The 21212-nt window shown below is 43.1% G+C and overlaps 1 protein-coding gene across 1 annotated transcript in view; it reads right to left on the bottom strand.

Annotated features, from left to right (window-relative positions):
* Nucleotides 1-17849, bottom strand: part of ABCC4 (ATP binding cassette subfamily C member 4 (PEL blood group)) — a 178783-nt gene extending 160934 nt beyond the window's left edge. Inside the window, exons 1-4 of the mRNA XM_063126057.1 lie at nt 17771-17849; nt 5519-5629; nt 3512-3632; nt 1672-1896 (exon numbers count right to left, since the gene is read on the bottom strand). Of these exons, the coding sequence (XP_062982127.1) occupies nt 1672-1896; nt 3512-3632; nt 5519-5629; nt 17771-17847 (534 nt within the window). The 5' untranslated portion in view covers nt 17848-17849. The remainder of the gene's footprint in view (nt 1-1671; nt 1897-3511; nt 3633-5518; nt 5630-17770) is intronic.
* Between the last annotated feature and the right edge of the window lie 3363 nt (nt 17850-21212).

Raw genomic sequence — 21212 nt, 5'->3', positions numbered from 1 at the left:
AGCATCACATCACATAACTATACAGAAAACCTTTGGAAACTGGGCCTACCAAAATACAGCCACACCAACATCCAGAAAGCAGTCATAATTAAAACATGCTCAATTGTCAGGAAATTCCTGAATCTGTAAAAGACAGCATGACTTGGCAATGCTCGTCATGTCCATCTAGAAAAACCACCATGAGCGAGAAAGAGATGATGATGATGATGATGATGATGATGATGATGATGATAATAATAATAATAATAATGGCCTCTTATCCCAAGGGACATGTGCTGTTTAAGAGCTCTGTTAGGAGCATGTGTGAAGCCTCCAGATCCCTCAGGTTTCTAAATGGCACACAACCACTTTCCCATTTCAAATATGGTCACTTTCAGTACCTTTTGTTAAGTAAGCAGGTCCCATGCTGCATCGATAATGTATAAATCAGGCCTGAGTACAAATCTAAGGCGGACAGGGGGGAACCAAGTTCTTCTTTGTTCCTCAACACCCCCCTCTCTCTGTCACACACACACACTTGGGCCCCCAGCGACAATGATGGATCTAGCAGTACCCCCAAACTACGAACCTGATCTTTCAGAGTGAGTACAACCCCATCCAAAACAAGCAATGAGCCTATTTCCCGTACTCAAGAACCACTCACCCACAGGACTCCTGTCTTGCCAGGATTCAGCTTTAGTTTATTGACCCCCATACAGCCCATTACTGAGTTTAGGCACTGATCTAGGACTTGCACAGCATCTCCCAATTTAGATGTCACAGGGAGATAGAGTTGTGTGTCATCAGAGTACTGATGGCATTTTGCTCCAAATCTCTTAATGGCCACCTCGAAAGGCTTCATATAGATGTTAAACAATATTGGGGACAAGATGGTGCCCTTTGGTACCCCATAGCTTAACTGCCAAGGGGCCAAGAAATGATCACTCAATGTTACTCTCTGAAATCAACCCTGCAGGTAGGACCGAAACCACCGGAACACAGTGCCTCCGGTGCCCATCCCACAGAGTTGACTGAGGAGGATACCATGGTCAATGGTATCAAAAACCGATAAGAGATTGAGCAGAATTAACAGGGTTCTACTCCCCTTGTCTCTCTCTCGATAAAGGTCATCCATCAGGGTGACCAAGGCTGATTCAGTCCTGTAACCAGGTCGAAACCCAGATTGAAATGGGTCTAGATAATCAGTGTCCTCCAAGAGTATCAGTAGTTGTTCCGCCATGATCCTCCCAATACCTTTTGCCATCAACTTGGGAAAGTTCAAGTTCCTGTGCAGGTAGTACCATTCCAGTTTTCTCTTTCATTCCCTGACCTTGACATCTACATCTTTTCATTTTGACTCTTTTCACATATGCCTACAAGTTGTACGAGGGAACAGCAACACATAATGGCTGCCAACACCTCTCCAGGTCACTGTTTTTCTTAAGAATTCAGCTCTTAGCCTCAGCCAAGATCAGGATTTACAGTAGAACTAGTGCAGAATAAGAAACATTCTGACCTTGATCCAAACATTCTTTTCATGAACATCCATATACTTCATCCAGTTTGTAATGCCAAGCGAACCATTTCAAGTGTTTGTTTTAAAAAGGAGCTGCTTCAGCACGTACAAAGCAAAACAAAAGCCCACATATTTAAAGGTCCTGTTTATTCAGCTAAAAGAAATGTATTACCCACCTTGCGATATATCATATGGCACATGGCTATTCTCAGCTTCATGCCAGCACGTTGTACATGATAAAAATACAAGTGATGAGTGATAGCCAAAACCAACGTACACACAGACAAGGCCGCTGCAGAGGCATAGGCGTAGTTCAAAGCATTATCATCATTGGAGCCAATCTTTTCAAAATAACTAATAATCCTTCCCAGGAATATTGGCTGAATTACTATGAATATTTGCTAAAGAGAAATAGAGTTGGGGAAGGGAGCAGGGAGAAGGGAAAAAAAGTAGAATCATTAAAATGAAATCTTCTTCCATACGCAATTATTCTGTCATTTCAATTTGTTTCAAAAGTGGAATCATCTTAACTAGCAAACATCAGACCATCTTATCTGATGTATATTAGTCTGGTATGTTTCTGTATTAACACACTACCTATTATTGGCCTATGTCACCATCTGCAAATTATGTGCATATTACTGTTAAGGCGTAGTGTGGTGGAGTAGACGAGAGTGTGAACCAGGAAGACCCTGTTCAAATCTTGCCGCAGCCATTAATTCACTGCACTGTGTTAGTATTTTTTACAACAGACCTCTAATACAGTTCACTCTTATCTTCTCTGTTGCAGGGCTAAGACTGAGGCCTTAGCTAGACCTACCTTTTGTTCCAGGATCTCTCCCCCATTTGCACATAAGGTGCGACGACCTCAGGAAGAGAGGCGTTGTGCCCGCCATTTTTTATTTTATTTTCTTAAAGCGATGGCAGCGCATGAATGGTTGTGCGAAAAGGTAAGGGTTTTTTTTATTTAAATTAATTTCCCCACTCCTCCCACCCTACCCCCAATGGGCGCAGCGCTCCTGAGGAGCAGTGTGCCCCATGCGCAGCTCCAGGCTCCACGCAATCAAGCCACGGAAACGGGCCACACGTTCCACGGCCTTGGGCTCAGCCCAGGACTGTGGAAAAAGGGGCCCAAAGGGGAGGGCTCTATCCCAAGGCAAGGGAGGGATGATCCCTCCCTAATCCCGGGATCCCCTGTGCGTCACGTGGACGCACAGGGACGATCCCGGGGTTCCACAGCCCACCAAATATTACAAGGCAAGTAGGTCCTACTAAATTATCCAGCTGTCTCTGGGAAGCCTGTAGGAAAGTCTGCCCTAACCTGGTGCCCTCTAGATATATGAGACATAATCCCCTTATTCCAATGCTGGCTGGCTGGCTGCTGATGGTAACTTACATCCCACACATCTGAAGAGCACCAGGTTGGGGAAAGCTACTGTAGGCTGTAAGGGAAGTGTATTATATATCAAAACTAGAACATAACAAAGCCTCATATCTGAACAGTAACCAAATGCAGAAAGACACCAGTACATAGCAAGTATTCAGGTGCCCTATTTCATTTCCTTGCCTGAACAAAAGCATAAATGCTATGAGTGGAGGCCACCACAGGAAGGAAACAGTGGCACACTAGGACGGCTACTTTTTAAGACTCTGTCTGAGTGGGGAAATACACCCAGGCTCAGCAACAAAGTTGAAGTCAGTTCAGCCAGCTTAAGTTTTTTTTCCTGTATTCTACCTTTGAGGCCAGAAGACAGAGAGGGAGACACAAAAAAACCATTTTGCATTAGTGCTGCTAATTCAAAAGTTACACAGCAGAGTATGAGCGGCGGCTGTCAATTCTAGCCTATTTGCTGTCTTCTGCGTTTATTGTCAGAGCCACAAGTGTTTCACCATTTTGACAGGGGAGGAGGCCAAAGAAAAAGTGGGATTTCAGCAAGAAGAAATGGCTGGAAGGTGGAGAGGATGTTTCCCTATATTCTTGCTTGCAATTCTATAATAGCTCTTTCAGCCTGTTACCTCAACCAGTGTGAAAAGTCCCAAAAGTAAATAGGATTTCCAGTAGCAAAGTATAATTGCTTTTGTTAAGTGTGGCATTCTTGCTTCTTTTTTAGCCTTTTGCACCTCCTTGTCCCAATACCTATAAGACAAAACAAGCAACAGCTACTGAAGGTGGGATTGTGAGGACAGAGAGAAGTCAGAGTGGGGGGGGGGCAGGGGGGAGAGACAAGTTATCAGTCCACAAAGACAAATTATCAGATTAGTGTAATTCATCAACGAAACAGGAAGAGAAACCCAAAGCATTTTTGACAGGAAAGAGGAAATGCTTTCTGTTAGGTATATGAGAGCTATAAAGTATCATTGGTTTGCTCTTCACTCAAGAATAAGCTGATTATATAATCAAACATTGGTGGGAACAGACCAGCACAATGGAAGTCAAACTGCCCCCATCCCTGTGCTGCAGCTGAAACAGAAACCTTCAGCTTAATCATAACCCACTAAAGGCTAGACTTGGATTAGGCTCCAAGAACAAAAATGAAGCAGAAGACAAGAGAAAGAACGTAAATGCAGGCAACAGTTCAGTGCTGCCAGGCTTGTATACCTTCAAACTGCACCAAGGTCTAGTTCTCAGTGAAGTGGCAAACCCGTTTCTGGGTTACATAACCTCAGATTGCAGGGGTAGTTCTTGTAACTACCTTAAATGGTCTCCATTACAAAAAATAAAATCCCCTCATATAGAAAACCCCCATGCCATATGGCAGTGATGTCGAACCTCTCTTAGCCTAAGGGCCGAATTCAATTTTTGGGAGAAGCTTTCTGGAGCCACATTCCAGTGGTGGGCATACCTTTCTGGATTCTGGATAAAATAGAAAAGTTCCATTTTTTTACTACACTTATTAGTTACATTTCTGCTAATCTGTGCTCAGAACAACATACAGAGAATAAAAGATTAGACTGGCTATACACCTTAACATAAACCTGCCAGGATCTCCCTTAAAAATGGTATACAAGCATCTATTGGTTCATCGACTCACATTTTTATCTGCCCATGGTGCTAATTTTATGGACAGCAGCTGCAGCCATGACACCATCTCAATACCATTTATCTAGGATGTCCTCCTCTTAAAATCTTTAATGAGGCAGAGGTTTGATTGTGAATGTTCAGATATGTTAAGAGGAAGAATATTTACTTTCTGCAACAAGAGAATGGAACTGCACCCAAACAGTGTGGGACACACTAAAAATGGAATGATACATGACCATCCCCTCAAAAAAAACTTCCCAGCATTGTCATGGTAGATTAAAGGGAGGATTATTTTTGAAAAGCTGCAGTGAAGTATTTTATTGCAAGGAAACAAGATAAAGAAACCAAATTAACCATATTCTAAAATATGCATATGATTAACATTTTAAAACACACTTTTCAAAAAAACTAGTTAGATTCCATAATATACAAAAACTTCAAAACAGGGGGATTAGACAATAAAACTCATCAGTCAGAATCCAAAGACAGATTTAAGTGAGTTTAAATGCTATTGATTTTAACCATCTTTCAACCAAGCTTAACTATATATTGGAGTGTTGTCCTTGCCTAGGTAGTCAAGGCTACACAACTTTCCACATTTAAACATATGAAGAAAATTGGTTCTCACCCACACGCTCACTGACAGAGAAATCAACATTGTTAAAGTATTTTCCCAAAACAGAGGATGTTGGACATCAGTTTATATGTAGTCCAAGACACTCCGACTATTGGAGAAATCTAAAAGCTGGTTATTTGTAATACTTCCCTCTCAAAAATGGAGACATACCCATCAGCCCCATAACAAGCACTCCAATATGCAGCAAGCGGAGACATGGGTGTTTAACCCATAGTTAGTCATTACGTGTGAAACAGGCCTATAGGATCTCTTCCTTCATATAATTCAACAATCACTGGATTGGGAAAAGGGATGGATCTGCAATGGCACAGAGCATAAACTGTTCAATAAAAAGGTCCAATTGCTATCACCAATATCTACTTACCATTGTAATTCCTCTCCAAGCACCTTTGAGGAATCTTCACTGAGTACTTTATACATATCATCTTCTTCTAGTTTCCGTTTATGACCAGTAACAAATAAAGGATTCAGCCACCTTTTAAATAATAAAACATACTCTTATCAATGTCAGTTGTATACACACATAAACACACACATCTCCTTCTGTAAGACTGGCTCACAAAAGCAGAAAAGTAGAAATACAGTACACAGAGCAGGGTATAAGTTTATATTCTATGGCACATACATTATTTGTATGCTTCCAACTGTGTGAACTTGCCCATAGCTTACAATAGAATTCTGGGGGGGGGGGGAGATTAAACGATTTGAGCCTTACAAGTCAGGCTCAAATGGAGGAAAACTTTATGTGAAGTCTACATCTATAGAAAGGTTAGTGGGAACATGTATTATTAAAAAATGGCAAGCTACAAATGTAAATACATTAAATCTTGTAGCACCTTAACTCTAGAAGCACCTGCATCTTTTCAAATTCCCAAATGTGTCCATCGGCTCAAAAACGTTGGGGACTCCTACCCTCGGTAGTCTGACAACCATATGGGTTGTGAGGTTTACACATAGTTTGAACACTTTTTTGTTCTTTCAGCCATTTTAAAATGAATGTGATGTGCTGTCTTTTCATATTACTGATATTTTTGCAACTATTCTCATTTCCACTATATTCCACTGTGTTGCTCTCTCAGGCTGCAATTTTTATTTTGTTGCATGTACATCACCTCGATCACCTATTAGTGGAAAATTAATCAATGCATTTTAAACAACAACAAATTGAAAAGTTTAAATTCCATAAAATTCTCTGTTCTGCAATCTATAACCTCTGCAAATTTGACAACGTAATAAATAAATTATAGGCTACAGTAAAGTAAATCGGAACAAATTGGAATTCAACTGCAAGTCTATGAATGCCAACCAATATGACAAAGCACTAGCTCTCAAAAGAAAATCCATCACCTAGATTCAGGGACAGTTTACATTACTATGGATGGCTCTATTCTTTCAAGAGTCTTACTCATTGCCATGAGCAAGTAACAAATCAGCCTCAATAGAAGTGGATGAGGCTATTAGTCTCCAAGACTCTGAAAAGTTATGATGGAGAGGACATAGATGGTTATGTTATGTTGGAGAGGACACTTTGAAAATGGTTTGAAAACTGTATATGGAGTGTGTCCTGGTCCCAAACAATTGTCACTACAGTTATACACCGTTTTAAAGCAGTAGTGTAGATCCTGCCTACATCACCCTCAGGGACAGACAACTCCTATGAGAAAAGGGCAGCAGGCAAGCAGTCCTAACTTAATATGGGAATCTTCTCTCATCTTCATCAGGGCCGGAATGGAACAGCCTAAATGTTATGATTCTATGCTCCATCATCCAACTGGGGATATAGTCCATCACTTTAGAAGTAGTAAATAACAAACTCAAGGGTTGTCACACAGACGATGGCTACAACCTGTTCTGTATCATCCATGACTGTAGGACACAAAATAGCAGGCTTAAGTTACAGAAAAGCAGATTTTGGTTGAACATCAGGAAAAACATCCTAGCAGTCAGACAAGGGTACCAAGTGCCTAGGGAGGTGGTGGTGGGCTCTCCTCCTCTGGAGATATCCAAACAAAGACTGGACAGCCATCTTTCAGGGATGCTTTAAACTGAATTCCTGCTGTGAGTTGGACTTAATGGCCTAAATGGCACCTTCTAATGCCATGATTCTATGAATGTGTTCACACAACCATTTGGAAACCTGGTCAGATGTATCACCATGGCAACCAATGAGAAGAACTTTGACCCTCCCTTGCTTCTGTGTCAGGTGGAGAAGGAGAGTAAAATTCATTTTCCATTTGGCAGGATAACACCAGCGACTAGCAACACAAAAGGCACATCCAAATGAGAGATTTACCACTTGGGACGTGACCACCTGTATTCACCCTCTAATTCAGCTGCTGGGTTCCAAAGCGAGAGATTTTTAGACTTTCAATCCAGCATCTCCTAACATCCTGGAAATCATCTGCAATTAACTACTTTGACCCAAATGAGATGCAATATCACAGTGAGTAAACAAGCCATTACCTTTCTTCTCACCACCTTCGCTTTTGTTCCCTAATCTGTAGCAGCCCCCCACCCCAAAGCTGGGCAGAAGTGGAGGATTAGTGCTCATGCCGCAGAAATAGGTGCGTTTCCCCGCCCCACCCCCACCCCGGCCACCAGTTCTGTGAGAAGCTTTGTATTTTAAAGCTTTTCTGACTCAGTGCCCTTTGGACTTTCAATTACCTCTCAAGGCTTACTGTCACTTAAGTCTTTTTGTTCACTTATTAATTAGTGGTGCTTTAACGCTCTCTCCTATTCAAGTCTGAAAAGAAAGAGTTTTTAAGCGCTTGGTCCCCAATGGGACCAGTCCTTCCACTAGGTTACTGCCTTGGTCAGCACTTTCCTTGTAGCAGCAGGGGCTTTCCCTTCTCAGGATTGCCTTAGCACATGACACACTTTTGTTGTCTCTGAGCAACAGGAACACAGGAAGGGCAAGGAGCCCACTATTATACAGAAATGTCTTCGAACATTTTTAATTGGATTTCTCAGAAACAGGCAACCTGGTGCCTTCCAGTTGTTTTGGACTACAATTCCCATAGTCCCAATCCACTGCCCATGTTGGCTGAGGCTGATGGGAGTTGTAGTCTAAGACGTCTGGAGGGCCCCACATTGCCAACCACTGCTCTATCGGCTGGGACTCCCATGACCCAGCTCCATGTAAAGGTCTCTGTATGGGGCTTTGTGTGCATGTTATAAAAGGCAGCAGGGAGATTCTTACATCAGAAGAGTTTATGCAATGTGTGGCCTGCCAGATGCTATTTGACTTCAACTCCCATCTGCCCTAGTCAGCATACCCAATGGTGAGGGATGATGGGAGTTGCAATCTAATATCAACTGGAAGGCCACAAGTTGCCTGCCCCCGGTTTAGCACAGTTCCTTCCATCTGGAGAGACTGGCAAACGGAGAGTGACAGAGCTGCCCTAGCGAAGTGCACAGTAGGGGTAGCTCCATATAGCCAAAGTACAGGAGTTCAGGAGTTCTGATCTCAGAGGTTCAGGAACTAAGTACTTACTTACTTCACCTACTGCTATCCAAACTCAAGGTCTCCTTCCTCATTCCCATCCTGCTCCTCATCTACCATAACTAAGGCTATGTTTTGGGGTCGGGTAGAGGTAGGGAGGTAGAAAGAGGAAGGTAAGAAGTATAAAAATGTCCTGAAAGGAATATTCCCCCAACCATGGCTTGTCTTCCAGGAATAGAACTTACAGCTGTTTCCTTGCAAGCCTCTTGAACTGAGGCAGGATGGCTAAGGGGCTTACTCCACAGACTGGAAACCTGTGCACAACAGGCTATCCAGGAAGACAACCCTCTTCTTCACCCACCTCTTTCCCCATGCATCATCAGTGGCAGATGCTGCCCAAGTAGGCCTGGGAAATCAGGTGGAGGTCATGGTCACAAGCATGCATTTACCTTGAGTCCTGACTATATGTACTGAAGCCCTCAGAGACTATACAATGATGTAGTCCCACCTTTTCTAACCTGGAGCCTTCCAGATATGTTGGACTACAGTTACTAAAAGTGACGCCCCTCTGGATATCTTGGGACTTACTTCCAAGCAAGCATGTCCTGGATCAGGCAGCCAGTCCAGCAACCCTTCAAAATAGTGAGGCGCATCTAGACAAGCCCTGCACAACTTGTGATTTACCAAGCCATATGCAGCCTATCCATGATGCAAGGCAGCTTACTAGGAGTTCAATAAACCTCTTCTTTTTGCTGCCTGCTAAGAACTGAAAGAGGAGGCAGCAGGGTGGGGTGGGGGGATCACAGATTCATCTTGGTGGGTTTTATTTATTGATTTGATTTGGTCTCCACCTTTCGACCAAGAATGGCATGGTACCCCAAGGTTGCTTAGCATCACTGATAAAAACAACAATAAGCAAAGACATTCAAACACAATTAAAAACACAACAACTTGGATCACAAGTTGTGCCTATGCACGACCAAACAACAGAATATATAAATATAGCTACAGGAATTTTCCTATTCCTTAGCTCACAACAACTATTCATAACTTTAAACAACAACAACAGAAAACCACCAATGGTCTCGGTCTAAATTTTCCAAAACAAAGTTAGGGCCCCTGCTCCCAAACACACAAAACCTCAACAGCCTTTTCAAATCAGTATTTTGAGGATTTGTTTTCCCCCCCCCCAGCCCCCCCAGCCCCCCCAAAGAGCAGCCTACAAACTAGCACTAGTTATGCAAAACCAAACAAGTGGAATTTAACTCTTGTGTCTTGTTGATACCCGAAATACAAAATAAGGAAGGATGAGAACCAGCTACACAAGTCACAAGGGGTATTAAGGTTGCCAGGACACTAGAGCTCATTCAGCCTTGAGAACCATATGCTGCAACTCTGCCCAGTTAGTACAAACAAATGAAAGAAGGGGAGGCGGGCGGGGGGGGGGGGGCTTGAAACACAAGGCTGTTTCAATGCTTGACAGATCATCAGAACACATTAACATCTGTTTCCAAAGAACTAAGCAAATGTCTGGCATTGTGTTATAAACACAAAACTCTTCAGTTAAATGCATACTAACGTGCAATCTTCTTACTTGCTCTTCCACAAAAGTACTACTAACTGGAAGTGTCACTTTCATGCTCTATAACAGGGGCTGCCAGCTTCTGCATTCTCTGTCTAGAGCCACTCTAATCTCTAGTTAAGCGATTTATTTATTTATTTACAACATTTCTATACTGCTCCACATCTAAAGCAAATTCCGGAGTCCTGAACATAAAAGTGAAAATAAGGGATGGAAAACTTGTGACCCTCCAGATGTACTATACTCGAGTAACTATAGAAACAGGAAAACACCATGACATTTCAACTGTCTGGAGATGGAACTTCCTGATTCCTTTTGAAGCTATTTTTCTCTCCCCCAGGATTGAGGTAAGAGTTGCCCACAAGAACACAATAGAGAAATCTAGGTTTTTACCACCTGGCGTAAGCAATGTTCAGATAAATACCTGCTTCCTCTGATCCTTGCCCAACTTTTTGAGGTAGTTGAAAGTAGCTCATAAAATTCAAACATTAACGTGCTTGATTAACATACGAATTAAATTGTCCAAATTTGGAAATCAGGACCTAGGCTGCAACCTGAGAAGGAAACTGAGGGGGGGGGGAACCGGTTTGTAGAAAGGGAGTGCCTTTCTACCTACACAAGGCAGCTTTGGATCCAAAATGTGATCTACTTCTTACAACTTGAAAACAGTTTTGCTAGGGACATCTGGAGTGCAATTAACATCACTTCGAATACAACCCTACACATAGCTACTCAGCAGTAAGTACACTGAGTTCAGGGGGACTTACTACTGAATAAGTGTGCATAGCAAGTGTTGGCAACTGCAGGAGGCTCGTGGTCCATTGGGGGACAGCCCCTCCCCTCATGGCCTGCACACACACACACGGGTGCCGAAATTTTAAAAATACACACATATGTACACACATATACGTGGCATCCGTAACACCTACTCGATCCAAAGGGAGAGGCGGGTAAGAAATAAATAAATATATTATTATTATTATTATTATTATTATTATTATTATTATAACATCAAAATTAGCTTGTTTGCTAATTAGCGACTGGGCACTCCAGAGTCGCTAATTAGCAAACAAGCTAATTTTGATGTTTTAATAATAATTTCCAAAAAATCCAAATATTAAAACTAAAGTAAACTCTTCAAAGAAATATGCATACCAGCATCTGTCTTTTCCAAGTGCAGAATTTAGAGCTTTGAATTAGCTTTCAGTTTGAAGTGTGTACAACCCAGCCTTGTCCAAGTCCCCAGAGAGCCACATGACTATGGCTATTCCTTAAAGATTATTGTGTGATATTAAGTGCGGGCAGGCATCGGTCAGAGTCCATTGTGTAATGTTGTAGAGGCAGAGCATGCATCAGTCCTGAGCCTTTTACTAAAAAAAAATAAGTCACTGGAAAATGAACTTCAGCTACTTATGCTTTACACAATGGTGTAACTGAAAGAAACATGAAGATTTCAATCAGATTGCATCATATCCGAAACGGGTGTAGTGGCTTAGTTCATAGATAGATAGGTCACAACATTTTATATAAACTGCTGTGGATTTTCAAAGTCCTTGGTTTTCTTTATTTTGTCATCCTCTCTCTGACAAATTAAAGGTCAATGTTTTGTACCTTTACAAGACACTCCTATACATGTTTACACAGACGTAAGTCCCACAATGCTCAATGGAGCTTTCTGCCTAATAGGTATGTTTTGTGCTCTCTCGATTGTGCTCCTCTGACAGGTCCAGGCAACCTGTCATTCACTACATTATGTTGGTTACTTTCTGGACCAATTTTCATGTTGCATTTTTGCACGCACAGGCTTTTATACACGTGCACTTGAACATGGGAACAACCATTTCCAGAAGTGTGTATCAGACTGTAGAAGAAGAAAACACAAGCACAACCACATGTGTAAAATATGGACATGATCAGACAGACACAATGGGTACAAAAAATACAAGGGACAGGTAGAAGCAGAAGTGAGAAGTGTGCGCTTACAAAAGCAATCTGACAGGCAGTTCTATATTCAGCCTTCAGCTGTAATTCAGCTATAATTCAATGGAGGAGCTCTGCAATGACTTATGACCTAAAGCACCCTGTGATCTTCTCTTAGCCCTTAATACATCATCAGCTCCTTGTGCATAAAATAGTACTGCATTAACTTGCCCTGGTGATACACCTGCCGGAACAGACACAAATATATACATGCTGCATTTAAAGAAACAGCATGTGCGTATTTATGCACATCTGGATGAATGGGAGCAGCAAACACAGCTCTTCTTTACTTCTTGGGGAAGCTGTGGGAGCAAGAAAAGGTTCTTAAACTTTCCTTTCCGCTTATAAGAATTATACAACTTCTAGCAGGCCTTTCGATTGGCAGTACAGCCAAATCAGACATAGGATGGGAGATCTGAAACTATAATCTCCAACAATTTTTGCCTTGGTTATCAGCAGCCCGATGGAACTGCTTAGAAGACTGAATGTTGAGAGCACTCGAGAAGGAGATACTAAACCCTTTCCTCCCATAGTCTTTCATCCTTTCCCCAATGCAGTTCTCACACACAAATAAGAAACGTCCTGCTGGACCAAAGACCTATTTAATCCAGCATCCTATTCCCACCCTGGACAACCAGCTGCCTTTGAGAAGCCTACAAGGGTAACAACAGCCCTCCCCCACTGTTGCTCCCCAACAACTGATATTAAGGAGCAGACTGTGGCTGAGTTCGGATGACACGCTAATCAACTGGGAACAGAATGGGTAACAACCGTTGATTAGTGTGTCGTCTGAACTCAGCCTGTCTCTGCTCCTGGAGGTATCATATAATCATCATAACTAGCAGCCACACACATAAAGCTGCTATCAGCACCTCCTAGGCAGTGAGCAGACAGGAACTGCATTTGTATTGTCTTTTTACTACAGCTTCAGAGAGATTATTTACCTTGGGGAAAGAATATGGAAGGTACGTGTTAAGCACCCTCTTCTAGAGCATCACTTCCCCAATCTTTAAAGTAGGCCCATGGGGGTCATTAGTAATACAAAAAACTACGAGAGATCATCCATTTTTGTGTGGCAATAGTAAAAGATATAAAGGTCACATTTGTGTGTCACAATGAACACTAAAAGAATATTGGCTTATTGTGAATGAGTCGGTGTGCTAGTGCACGCTGCTCAGCCGTTCCAGCTTGGCTCGTCTTGCAAACAGGAGGAGCAGCCTAAACAAACTGTGGACCTTCCATTTGTGATTTAGCATAACATGCAAACTGGGAACTCTGGGTTGTCTCTCTCCAGACAAGCCAGAGTCCTAAGCCCAGGACAAATCATGATTTAGGACACTGGCTCATCCAATGAGAGAGAAGCCAGATTTCCCAGTTAACACATTACAATAAACAAACCATGGATGGAAGGTTCACTGTTTTAGTTGCTCCCACTTATAGCAAGAGCAATCAAGCAGCACACAAAAGCTCACTAACTGGTTCACAATAATCTTGAATTCTTTAGAATTTAGGGTTATTGTGACATGAAAACATGGCCAATGATAGCTGTCATTTTCACAGTACTTCAAATGAACAAAGTAGTTCACATACTGTATATTCTGCAAAGTAGGTTAATGCCTTAAAACTCTAAGGCTATATAGTAAGTTCATGGCAGAGACAAAATTTGACCAGGGACTTCCCAATTTGTAGTTCAAGAAACGAGCCTATCAACACAACAGGATCCCAAAAAAAAGAGCACAAAATAATTATAGGGGGAAAAGAGATCATTTCTCCACCGTGTGTATCCAAGAAGAACATTAACGTATGAAGAAGAAGCATGCAATAAATACATCTTCAGGAACTTCATCTAAATCTGGCACATGTGTACCACTAGTTTTCTAACATGCATCTCGCCTCCACATGTAATGCTGGTTACCTGTAGAAACACATATTGAACAAACAACAGCTTTTATCTTCACTACTGTGAGGCTCGCCTGGCACCAACATTGTTATCTTTTCGGCGCCAGGTCAAGACTTTTCTCTTCTCCCAGGCATTCAACAACATTTAACAACTTATGCTAAGTTTGTTTGTTTTTTAATGGACCCCAGAACTGTTGTTTTATAAATGGATACTGTGGTTTTTATATTTTTGATGGTTTTAAATTTTGTATACTTTTTAATGTTCACTGTTTTTAACTTTTGTAACCCGCCCAGAGAGCTTCGGCTATGGAGTCGTCTATAAATTTAATAAATAAATAAATAAGTGCCCTGAGGACTCTAGGGTTGGAAAATGGAGGAGTCCCTGTGAAGAACAGGGCTGAGTTCGGACAACACACTAATCAATTGGGGGGGTGTAATAGGAACAGAATGGGAAGCAACCGTTGATTAGCGTGTCATCCGAACTCAGCCCAGGGCTCTGTTCTTCCTAGTATCCCTATAGGGTTGTATAGGAACTAGGGGTTTGTGTTCATGGCCTCCCTCGCAGGGCTGCTGGTAGTTGAGAAGCAGACCCATATAATTGCAACCACATGGAACTTGTTGTTTGGAATCCCTGATGAGACCGTCCTTGGCTGAAAACTGCCCAGCCTGTTGGCAATTACCACCTGGCCTTATTATCAGAAGACTGTTAGAACAGGCAGGAGTCTCAAGGCCTCCCAAGGCTGTAGCTAATTGGGAAAGGAATGATTTCAGCTGTCTGGGTGAGAACTGCTCGCTGGCCCGGAGGAGGAGGCGGCCTGGAGAGCAGCTTGGGCCAGGGTTTGTGGAGTGCAGTAGGACTGGGGCATAAGATGAGTTAGCTTCTGGGGCCATTTGCTTTCCTGGACTCCTAGATGCTAGGGGTTGCATTTTGTCTGGCTGGGAGCAGGAGGCCCCTGCTGTATGTATAGTACAGGTTAGCCAGGGTTTGTTATTTTTCTGTCAGCGTTCTGAGGAACCTCTCTCTGGTATTGTTTTATGACTGATTTTATTGTTTTATGACAGTGCTGCTTTTACTGAACCACTTTGCCATTTTAATCCAATTGTTTAACCCTTCCTCCCCTTCTCCCCTTATATTACTTTTATATTCTGCTTTAAAGCATCAATTCCCTTAATAAACTGCTTTAAAGATCTCAACTGATGTGGTTTGTGTCATGAGACTCTGGTGCGAAGTCCAGTGTTTGCTGGTGGGTAACCGGTGGGTGGTTGGGTTTTGACCACTGGCCTACCTGGCAAGAAGGGTGTACAAGTACACTCTTCACAGTACCTAAGGTGGATAACAAAGTAACTTTAAAAATATATACAAAATAAGTAACAAATCAGATTTATTTGTTTTACCCTGTTTGAAATGAAATCTGAATGCAATAGTAATAAGCAAATTAAACCTACACTTCATTCATAAAACTGAACTAATGACCAAAAGCTTTTATACATGGGGAAATAGCATTATAAATGACAGAATATGTCATCTTGCAATAATAAATTAAAGTGATGAATATTTATGACTCCATCAACCAAAACACCAACATTTACTTTCCATCTAACAGAGCCACCCTACTTTTGTTCAGTAATGACCAAGCTTCCTTCTAGAAACGTCTGAGCACTTGACCTACAGTCCACATTCCAGAACACCTAACTCCATACAAACTTCTGGCTCTTGACTTCAATTAACTGTTCTTGCGTAGTATACAGAAAGCCAAACACAAATACATTACTAGCTCCTTTATTTCTAAACAGATGTAATTGTGAAGTGGTTAAGACAAGTGGGGTAAATGGCAACAGTTTTGGATTGTGTTTTTAGGAATTATAAAGAATTTATTTCATTGCAAACTAATATGCTAATGTAACCAACTAATTAGCATATAGTTTCTAACCAGGAAATGCATGCATTACAAATGGGGTAATTTGATTTAAATCAAATGAGTTAAATTAGATTTTTTTCCCCTTGGTCATTCTAAATAAACCCAAGAGAAAAAAAAGAGGAGTTCCACTCAATATTGTAAAAAGAGAGAAGTCACTAACCAGGACAAAAGAAACAGAGACACCAATGATAGATGAAAAAACTATGGTGGTAAGTGACAACTACTTATGACACAATGAACAATTATTCTAAACATATCAATTGCAATGATAAATGCCAAACAGTCAAAGTGGTGTACGCAATGGTGTAAGAAAACAGTTACTCCAGATATTTATAGCTATTTCGTATCTTTATAAGATTACTCTTAACACTTTAGTTGCAGTAAGCTGTTCTTCAACATCCAGTGGGTAATATACTTCCTTGAAATAGGAAGAACTCAGTATCAATGTGTTAAACAAATTATTTTATATTATTTTATAGTACTGAAATTTATAAATATCTTCATTTAGGGGAAGCAACATATTGCACAAACACTGATTTGTGTATTCCCTCTAATGAACACCTGTAAAAATATAACAATTTGTAAATTTTAATTCTTGTTATTTATTTCTTGTTTTGTTATTGTTATTAATAATTATTAAAGGCAACTGGTCTAAAGTTAAGCATATAACTGTCTGTAAAAGGGTGTCCATATAGTTATCTCATAGGGCTGCAATCTAAAAGTACCTTCAATTGGTGGAGTTCAAAAGGATTGTATGGAAACAAACTCTTGCCATTTCTTCATTTATTTATTTATTACATTTCTATACTGCCCAATAGCCGGAGCTCTCTGGGCAGTTCACAAAAATTAAAAACATTCAAAGTATAAAACAACAGTATAAAACCATAGTACAAAATACAATATAAAACTCTTGGAAGAAGTTCTTACAAACTATGAAAAACATATACTGACAAGCCATAGGTATGCAAACCTATGGAAGGGGCCTATAAGGCCGTAGAGCCCAACCCCCTGCTCAATGCCTAGGACTATTAGGGCGTAATCCTATGCATGTTTAGATTGAAAAAAATAAGTCCTACAACTTCCAGCATGCTGGCTGGGGAATCTGGGAGTTGTCGGACTTTTTCTGTCTAAACATGCATAGGATTCTTTACTAACTTGATTCACATGTTATGCTAAGCCAGCCATGATGGGTTGTCATCATGTGTCAACCTTCCTCAACCTGGGGCGCTCCAGATGTGTTGGACTGCACCTCCCAGAATGCCCCAGCCAGCCGAGCATTCCCTTAAGCATTTTTTTGTTAAGCAGGATGGTTTAGTGTGTTGTCTGAAGCAAGCCATAGGGATTCGCCAGTGGTCCCCTGATTTAGACAGGAGGGATTCTCCCCTTCTGTTCCAGACCAGCAATTCATGTCTATGTTAGGCACCACAGTTCAAATATTCCCAGGCCCTGATCCCAGCTGTCTGCATCCTCGTAATGGAGGTATTGGCACACTACAGATGCCCTGAAACGCCTCTAAACCTAGCTGTGGGGAGCGCTCGATTAACGGAGTAAACGGATTGCACTCTACACATGCTAACCGGCACTCGCTTTATTCGCATTTTTAAGGGCTGAGTGAAAGATTATTAAACTAAAATAAAAAGGCTCTGGAGCTACTTAATCGAGACTTAAACCCTACTCAATTCCATGCGCTAGCTCGAGGGCCACGCATTCATTTACACAAAGGAGACGATGCCCGAGGCCACCCAGGGGCTAGTAATTATCAAAGGGAAGGAGGAGGTCGCCTTGGCCACTCACCAGAAGAAGACCCGGGAGCAGAAGTTGGCATCGCGCAGCGGGTTGTGTTTATCGTCCCCGACGGGAAGCGCCTCCATCGGCCGCCGTCTTTACGCGCTCTGGGAGCCGGCCAGGGGAGAAAGAGGAGGATTGGCAGCAGATGGCGGTCCGACAAGGAGCACGCTCGGCTCAGGCCACCACCAGCCGGCACCGCGTTGTATAAGCCACGCTGGGAAAGAGGCTCCTGCTGCAGGGCAGGGCAGGGCAGCCGGCGTTTCCGGGAAACCTGATACCCTTTCGCGGTGCGGCGGCGGCTGCGGTCACCTCGAGAGGGAGCTGCAGCAAAGCGCCCTGCGCTTCACCGGCGCCGCCGGGCTGGGTGGGAGGAAGGGAAAGGCGCGCGCGCGCAAGCCTCGAGCGACTTCCTGGCCAGTCTCCTGATGATTCTTCGTGACTGCAGGAGGAACAGTCTGGCTGTGTTCGGAGGACACGCTAATCAACTGAGGTGGGGTGATAGGAACCGAATGGGAAACAACCGTCGATTTGCGTGTCGTCCAAACTCAGCCTCTGTTTGCACACAACGCAATATAGATTTACGCACACAAGCGAAACCCGCGCTGAGTTCACTGAACTGTACTGACCTGCCAGGGGAAATGGCTCACTGTTTACCACTCTTCCCGCCCTCAACATAAGATTTAATTATTTAATAGTATTTTTACCCTGCTCTTCAGCCAAAAAAAAAAAAAGGGGAATGGTTCCCTCAGTAAAGATTAATCATGAAAGTATATGTACTGTATATAAACTTCATTCTCCATAATACTGGGGCTTGTCTAGACGATGGGTCTGCCCCAGGGTGGATTCGCAGTAGTGGCAGGTCATCTACATGCATCCGGGGGCAAACCCCAGAAACTCCGCTTTTTTGTCTGTGGAAGTGTGTCACAGCCGATGGCACCCCCTGGTTGGCTGCCATTGGCTGGACAGGGAAGGAGGCGGACCTCCAGGAGTTCAGGAGAGTCCCCTGGTATATAATTTAAAGAAAACGGGGGGAGGAGAAGAACGGGGCCCATCCCCCCCCCCCTATTTTTTATCTGTATCTGCGAAGCTGTGCAAATACAGATAATAATTTAAAAAATGGGGGGAGGGAAGGAACGGCCAGCCAGAGGGAGGTGGTTCGGGTGCCCTGCGTCCCTCTCCTCGTCCACCTCTGGCTGCCTCATTCCTCCCCCATCCCTCCCGGTGCTCAGCCCAACAGCAGCGGAAAGTCTGCACTTGCGTTCCTTCCCATGCAGATGCCGGGAAGGAACGCAAGCGTGGGAGCTGGAGGCATCGCAGCGCCAAAGCACCGCCGTCAAGACGGGGGCCTGATGAGGTTGACTGTAGTCCATGAAAGCTTATGCCAGAATAAGGGTACAATAGTATGCATATTTATTCCTGGGATTTGTGGGCTTTTTCCCCCCTTTTGTCTGAACATGCATAAGATTGTGCCCTTGGTTGTCAATCTAAGGTGCCACAAGACTCTTCAGCGGAATCGCCTAGGATTATTAGGGTGCAATTGATCCATATTTAGATAAATCCTACAATTCCCAGCAAGCTGGCTGGGGAATCTGGGAGTTGCAGGACTTTTTTCTGTCTAAACATGCATACCATTGTGCCCTTAGTCTGTTGTGGCAAAAATAATTTATTTTGCGGCACCAAAATAAGTATATTATGGCTTTAGCTTTTGTGGACTAGAGTCCATTTAATACTGTTTGGGGCTTTCTTCAGAGAAAACAGGCAAGTAGCCTCAGGGTTCTTGTAGCAAAGTGACAGGGTGTTGCATAGGACTGCAAAATGCAGGCTGTGAAGTTTTGCAACAAAAAATCAGTGCTAAAATCAAAACTAGCAGGTGTGTAAAAGAATTACAGCCCCAGGCTGTGTTAGTCAACCAGTTTTGTTAAAGGAGATTGGTCTACCTTAAGAAATACTGACTGTTGTGGTGCAGCTAGGCTGGGCCTTGGGGCCAAAGTCCAGGGGGTCCCAAATGACCATATATACACAGTTACAGATACACTTTATTCTTTCCATATTTTTTTTAAAAAAACTATTACTTCCCCCCCCCCCAACAAAATGTGCTCATTCCCAAGTACATATGGTTAGTGGCAGACATAGGGCTCCATCACATGTGGGAAAACACACTCCCTACCTTCGCTTCTCCACCCCTGTTTTCGTTACTCTAGTTACTTCCTGTTTCAAAAGAGGAAGTAAACGAGCACGAGGCCCATTCAGTTGGCTGTTCTAATCGTGCTGCTTCTCCTGCATACAGCAGGAAAGAGCAGCAACTTCCGGATTTAAAATTAAATCGGACTTTGTTGAGAGATTTGTTGTTGTGCAAGGAAGGCCAGAAGGGACAGATGGCGCACGGGAGGCAGACGACGTCATGGGAGGGACCAGAATCAAGTGTACAATAAAACGCTCGTGGGATGGAGCCCACAGGCTCCCATTTTATTCCTGTAGTCATGACGGTGCTATTATTTGCATGAAAATAAAATGTGAAACCGCACATGCTCAGAAGTTGTTGGGGGGGATGTTAAGTCAGGGTTGGCAAATAGTTGATGTTGTTTATGTGATGTTTTGCTCTAAAATATCAGGGCTACAGAAGCAGTTACTTGTGTGCTTCACAACTGAAGTAATACATACAGCTGTGGAGGGGGGCGGTGGCTGTAAGACTGTTAAGTCCAGGGCAGCTGTCTGCTCTAGGTTTTTGAGGGCCCAATGAGCCCTTTCCCACAGTGAGTCTACCTTGTCACCACTATTGTCACCACCTGCTCTTGCTCCTCAACCTCTTTCTCAGTGTTGTTACCACTTGGTTGTTTGACAGGCAGAGAGCCAGTCAGCAAGTACACACAGCGGCATCTATTATTCCCCCTTCTCACCACCAGCCGTGTCTGGGCCAGAGCATGAGGCAGGTGAAGAAGCAGGTTGCAATGGTGAGGAGGAGAAGCAATGCCAGAGGGCTTTTGCCAGTGGGCCCCTGGGGGGAGTCTATACAACACCGCGTTGGAAGATGTCCGCTCAAAAGTCTGTAGCATTGCTGCTGCGAGGCTAAATCAGTAAGGCTAGATGGGGCAGGAGGGAGCACAGGCTATCCAGCCAGAAAAGCCTATCCCCTGCTCTTTGTTCCCACATTTACCCAACAACAACACACTCAAACCTCCATCATCACACCAGGGGTTAGCATGCTCCCTACCTTCATATTTTCGTTCCTCAGTTACTTCCTCTTTTCAAAAGAGGAAGTACCCAACGAGCACGAGGCCCATTGAGTCTGCTGTTCAAATGGCGCTGCTTCTCCTGCACACAGCAGGAGAGAGCAGCAATTCCGAGTTAAAATATATATATACGACTTAAAGGGGGGGGTTGTCACACGAGGAAGGCCAGAAGTGGCAGAAGGCAAGCAGGAGGCAGACGACTTCATGTGAGGGACCTG

Source organism: Elgaria multicarinata, chromosome 5, assembly GCF_023053635.1.
Source record: "Elgaria multicarinata webbii isolate HBS135686 ecotype San Diego chromosome 5, rElgMul1.1.pri, whole genome shotgun sequence".
In the NCBI taxonomy this organism is placed as follows: Eukaryota; Metazoa; Chordata; class Lepidosauria; order Squamata; family Anguidae; genus Elgaria; species Elgaria multicarinata.
Note: the sequence above shows the minus strand (reverse complement) of the source record. Positions and strands in the feature narration are given on the sequence as shown.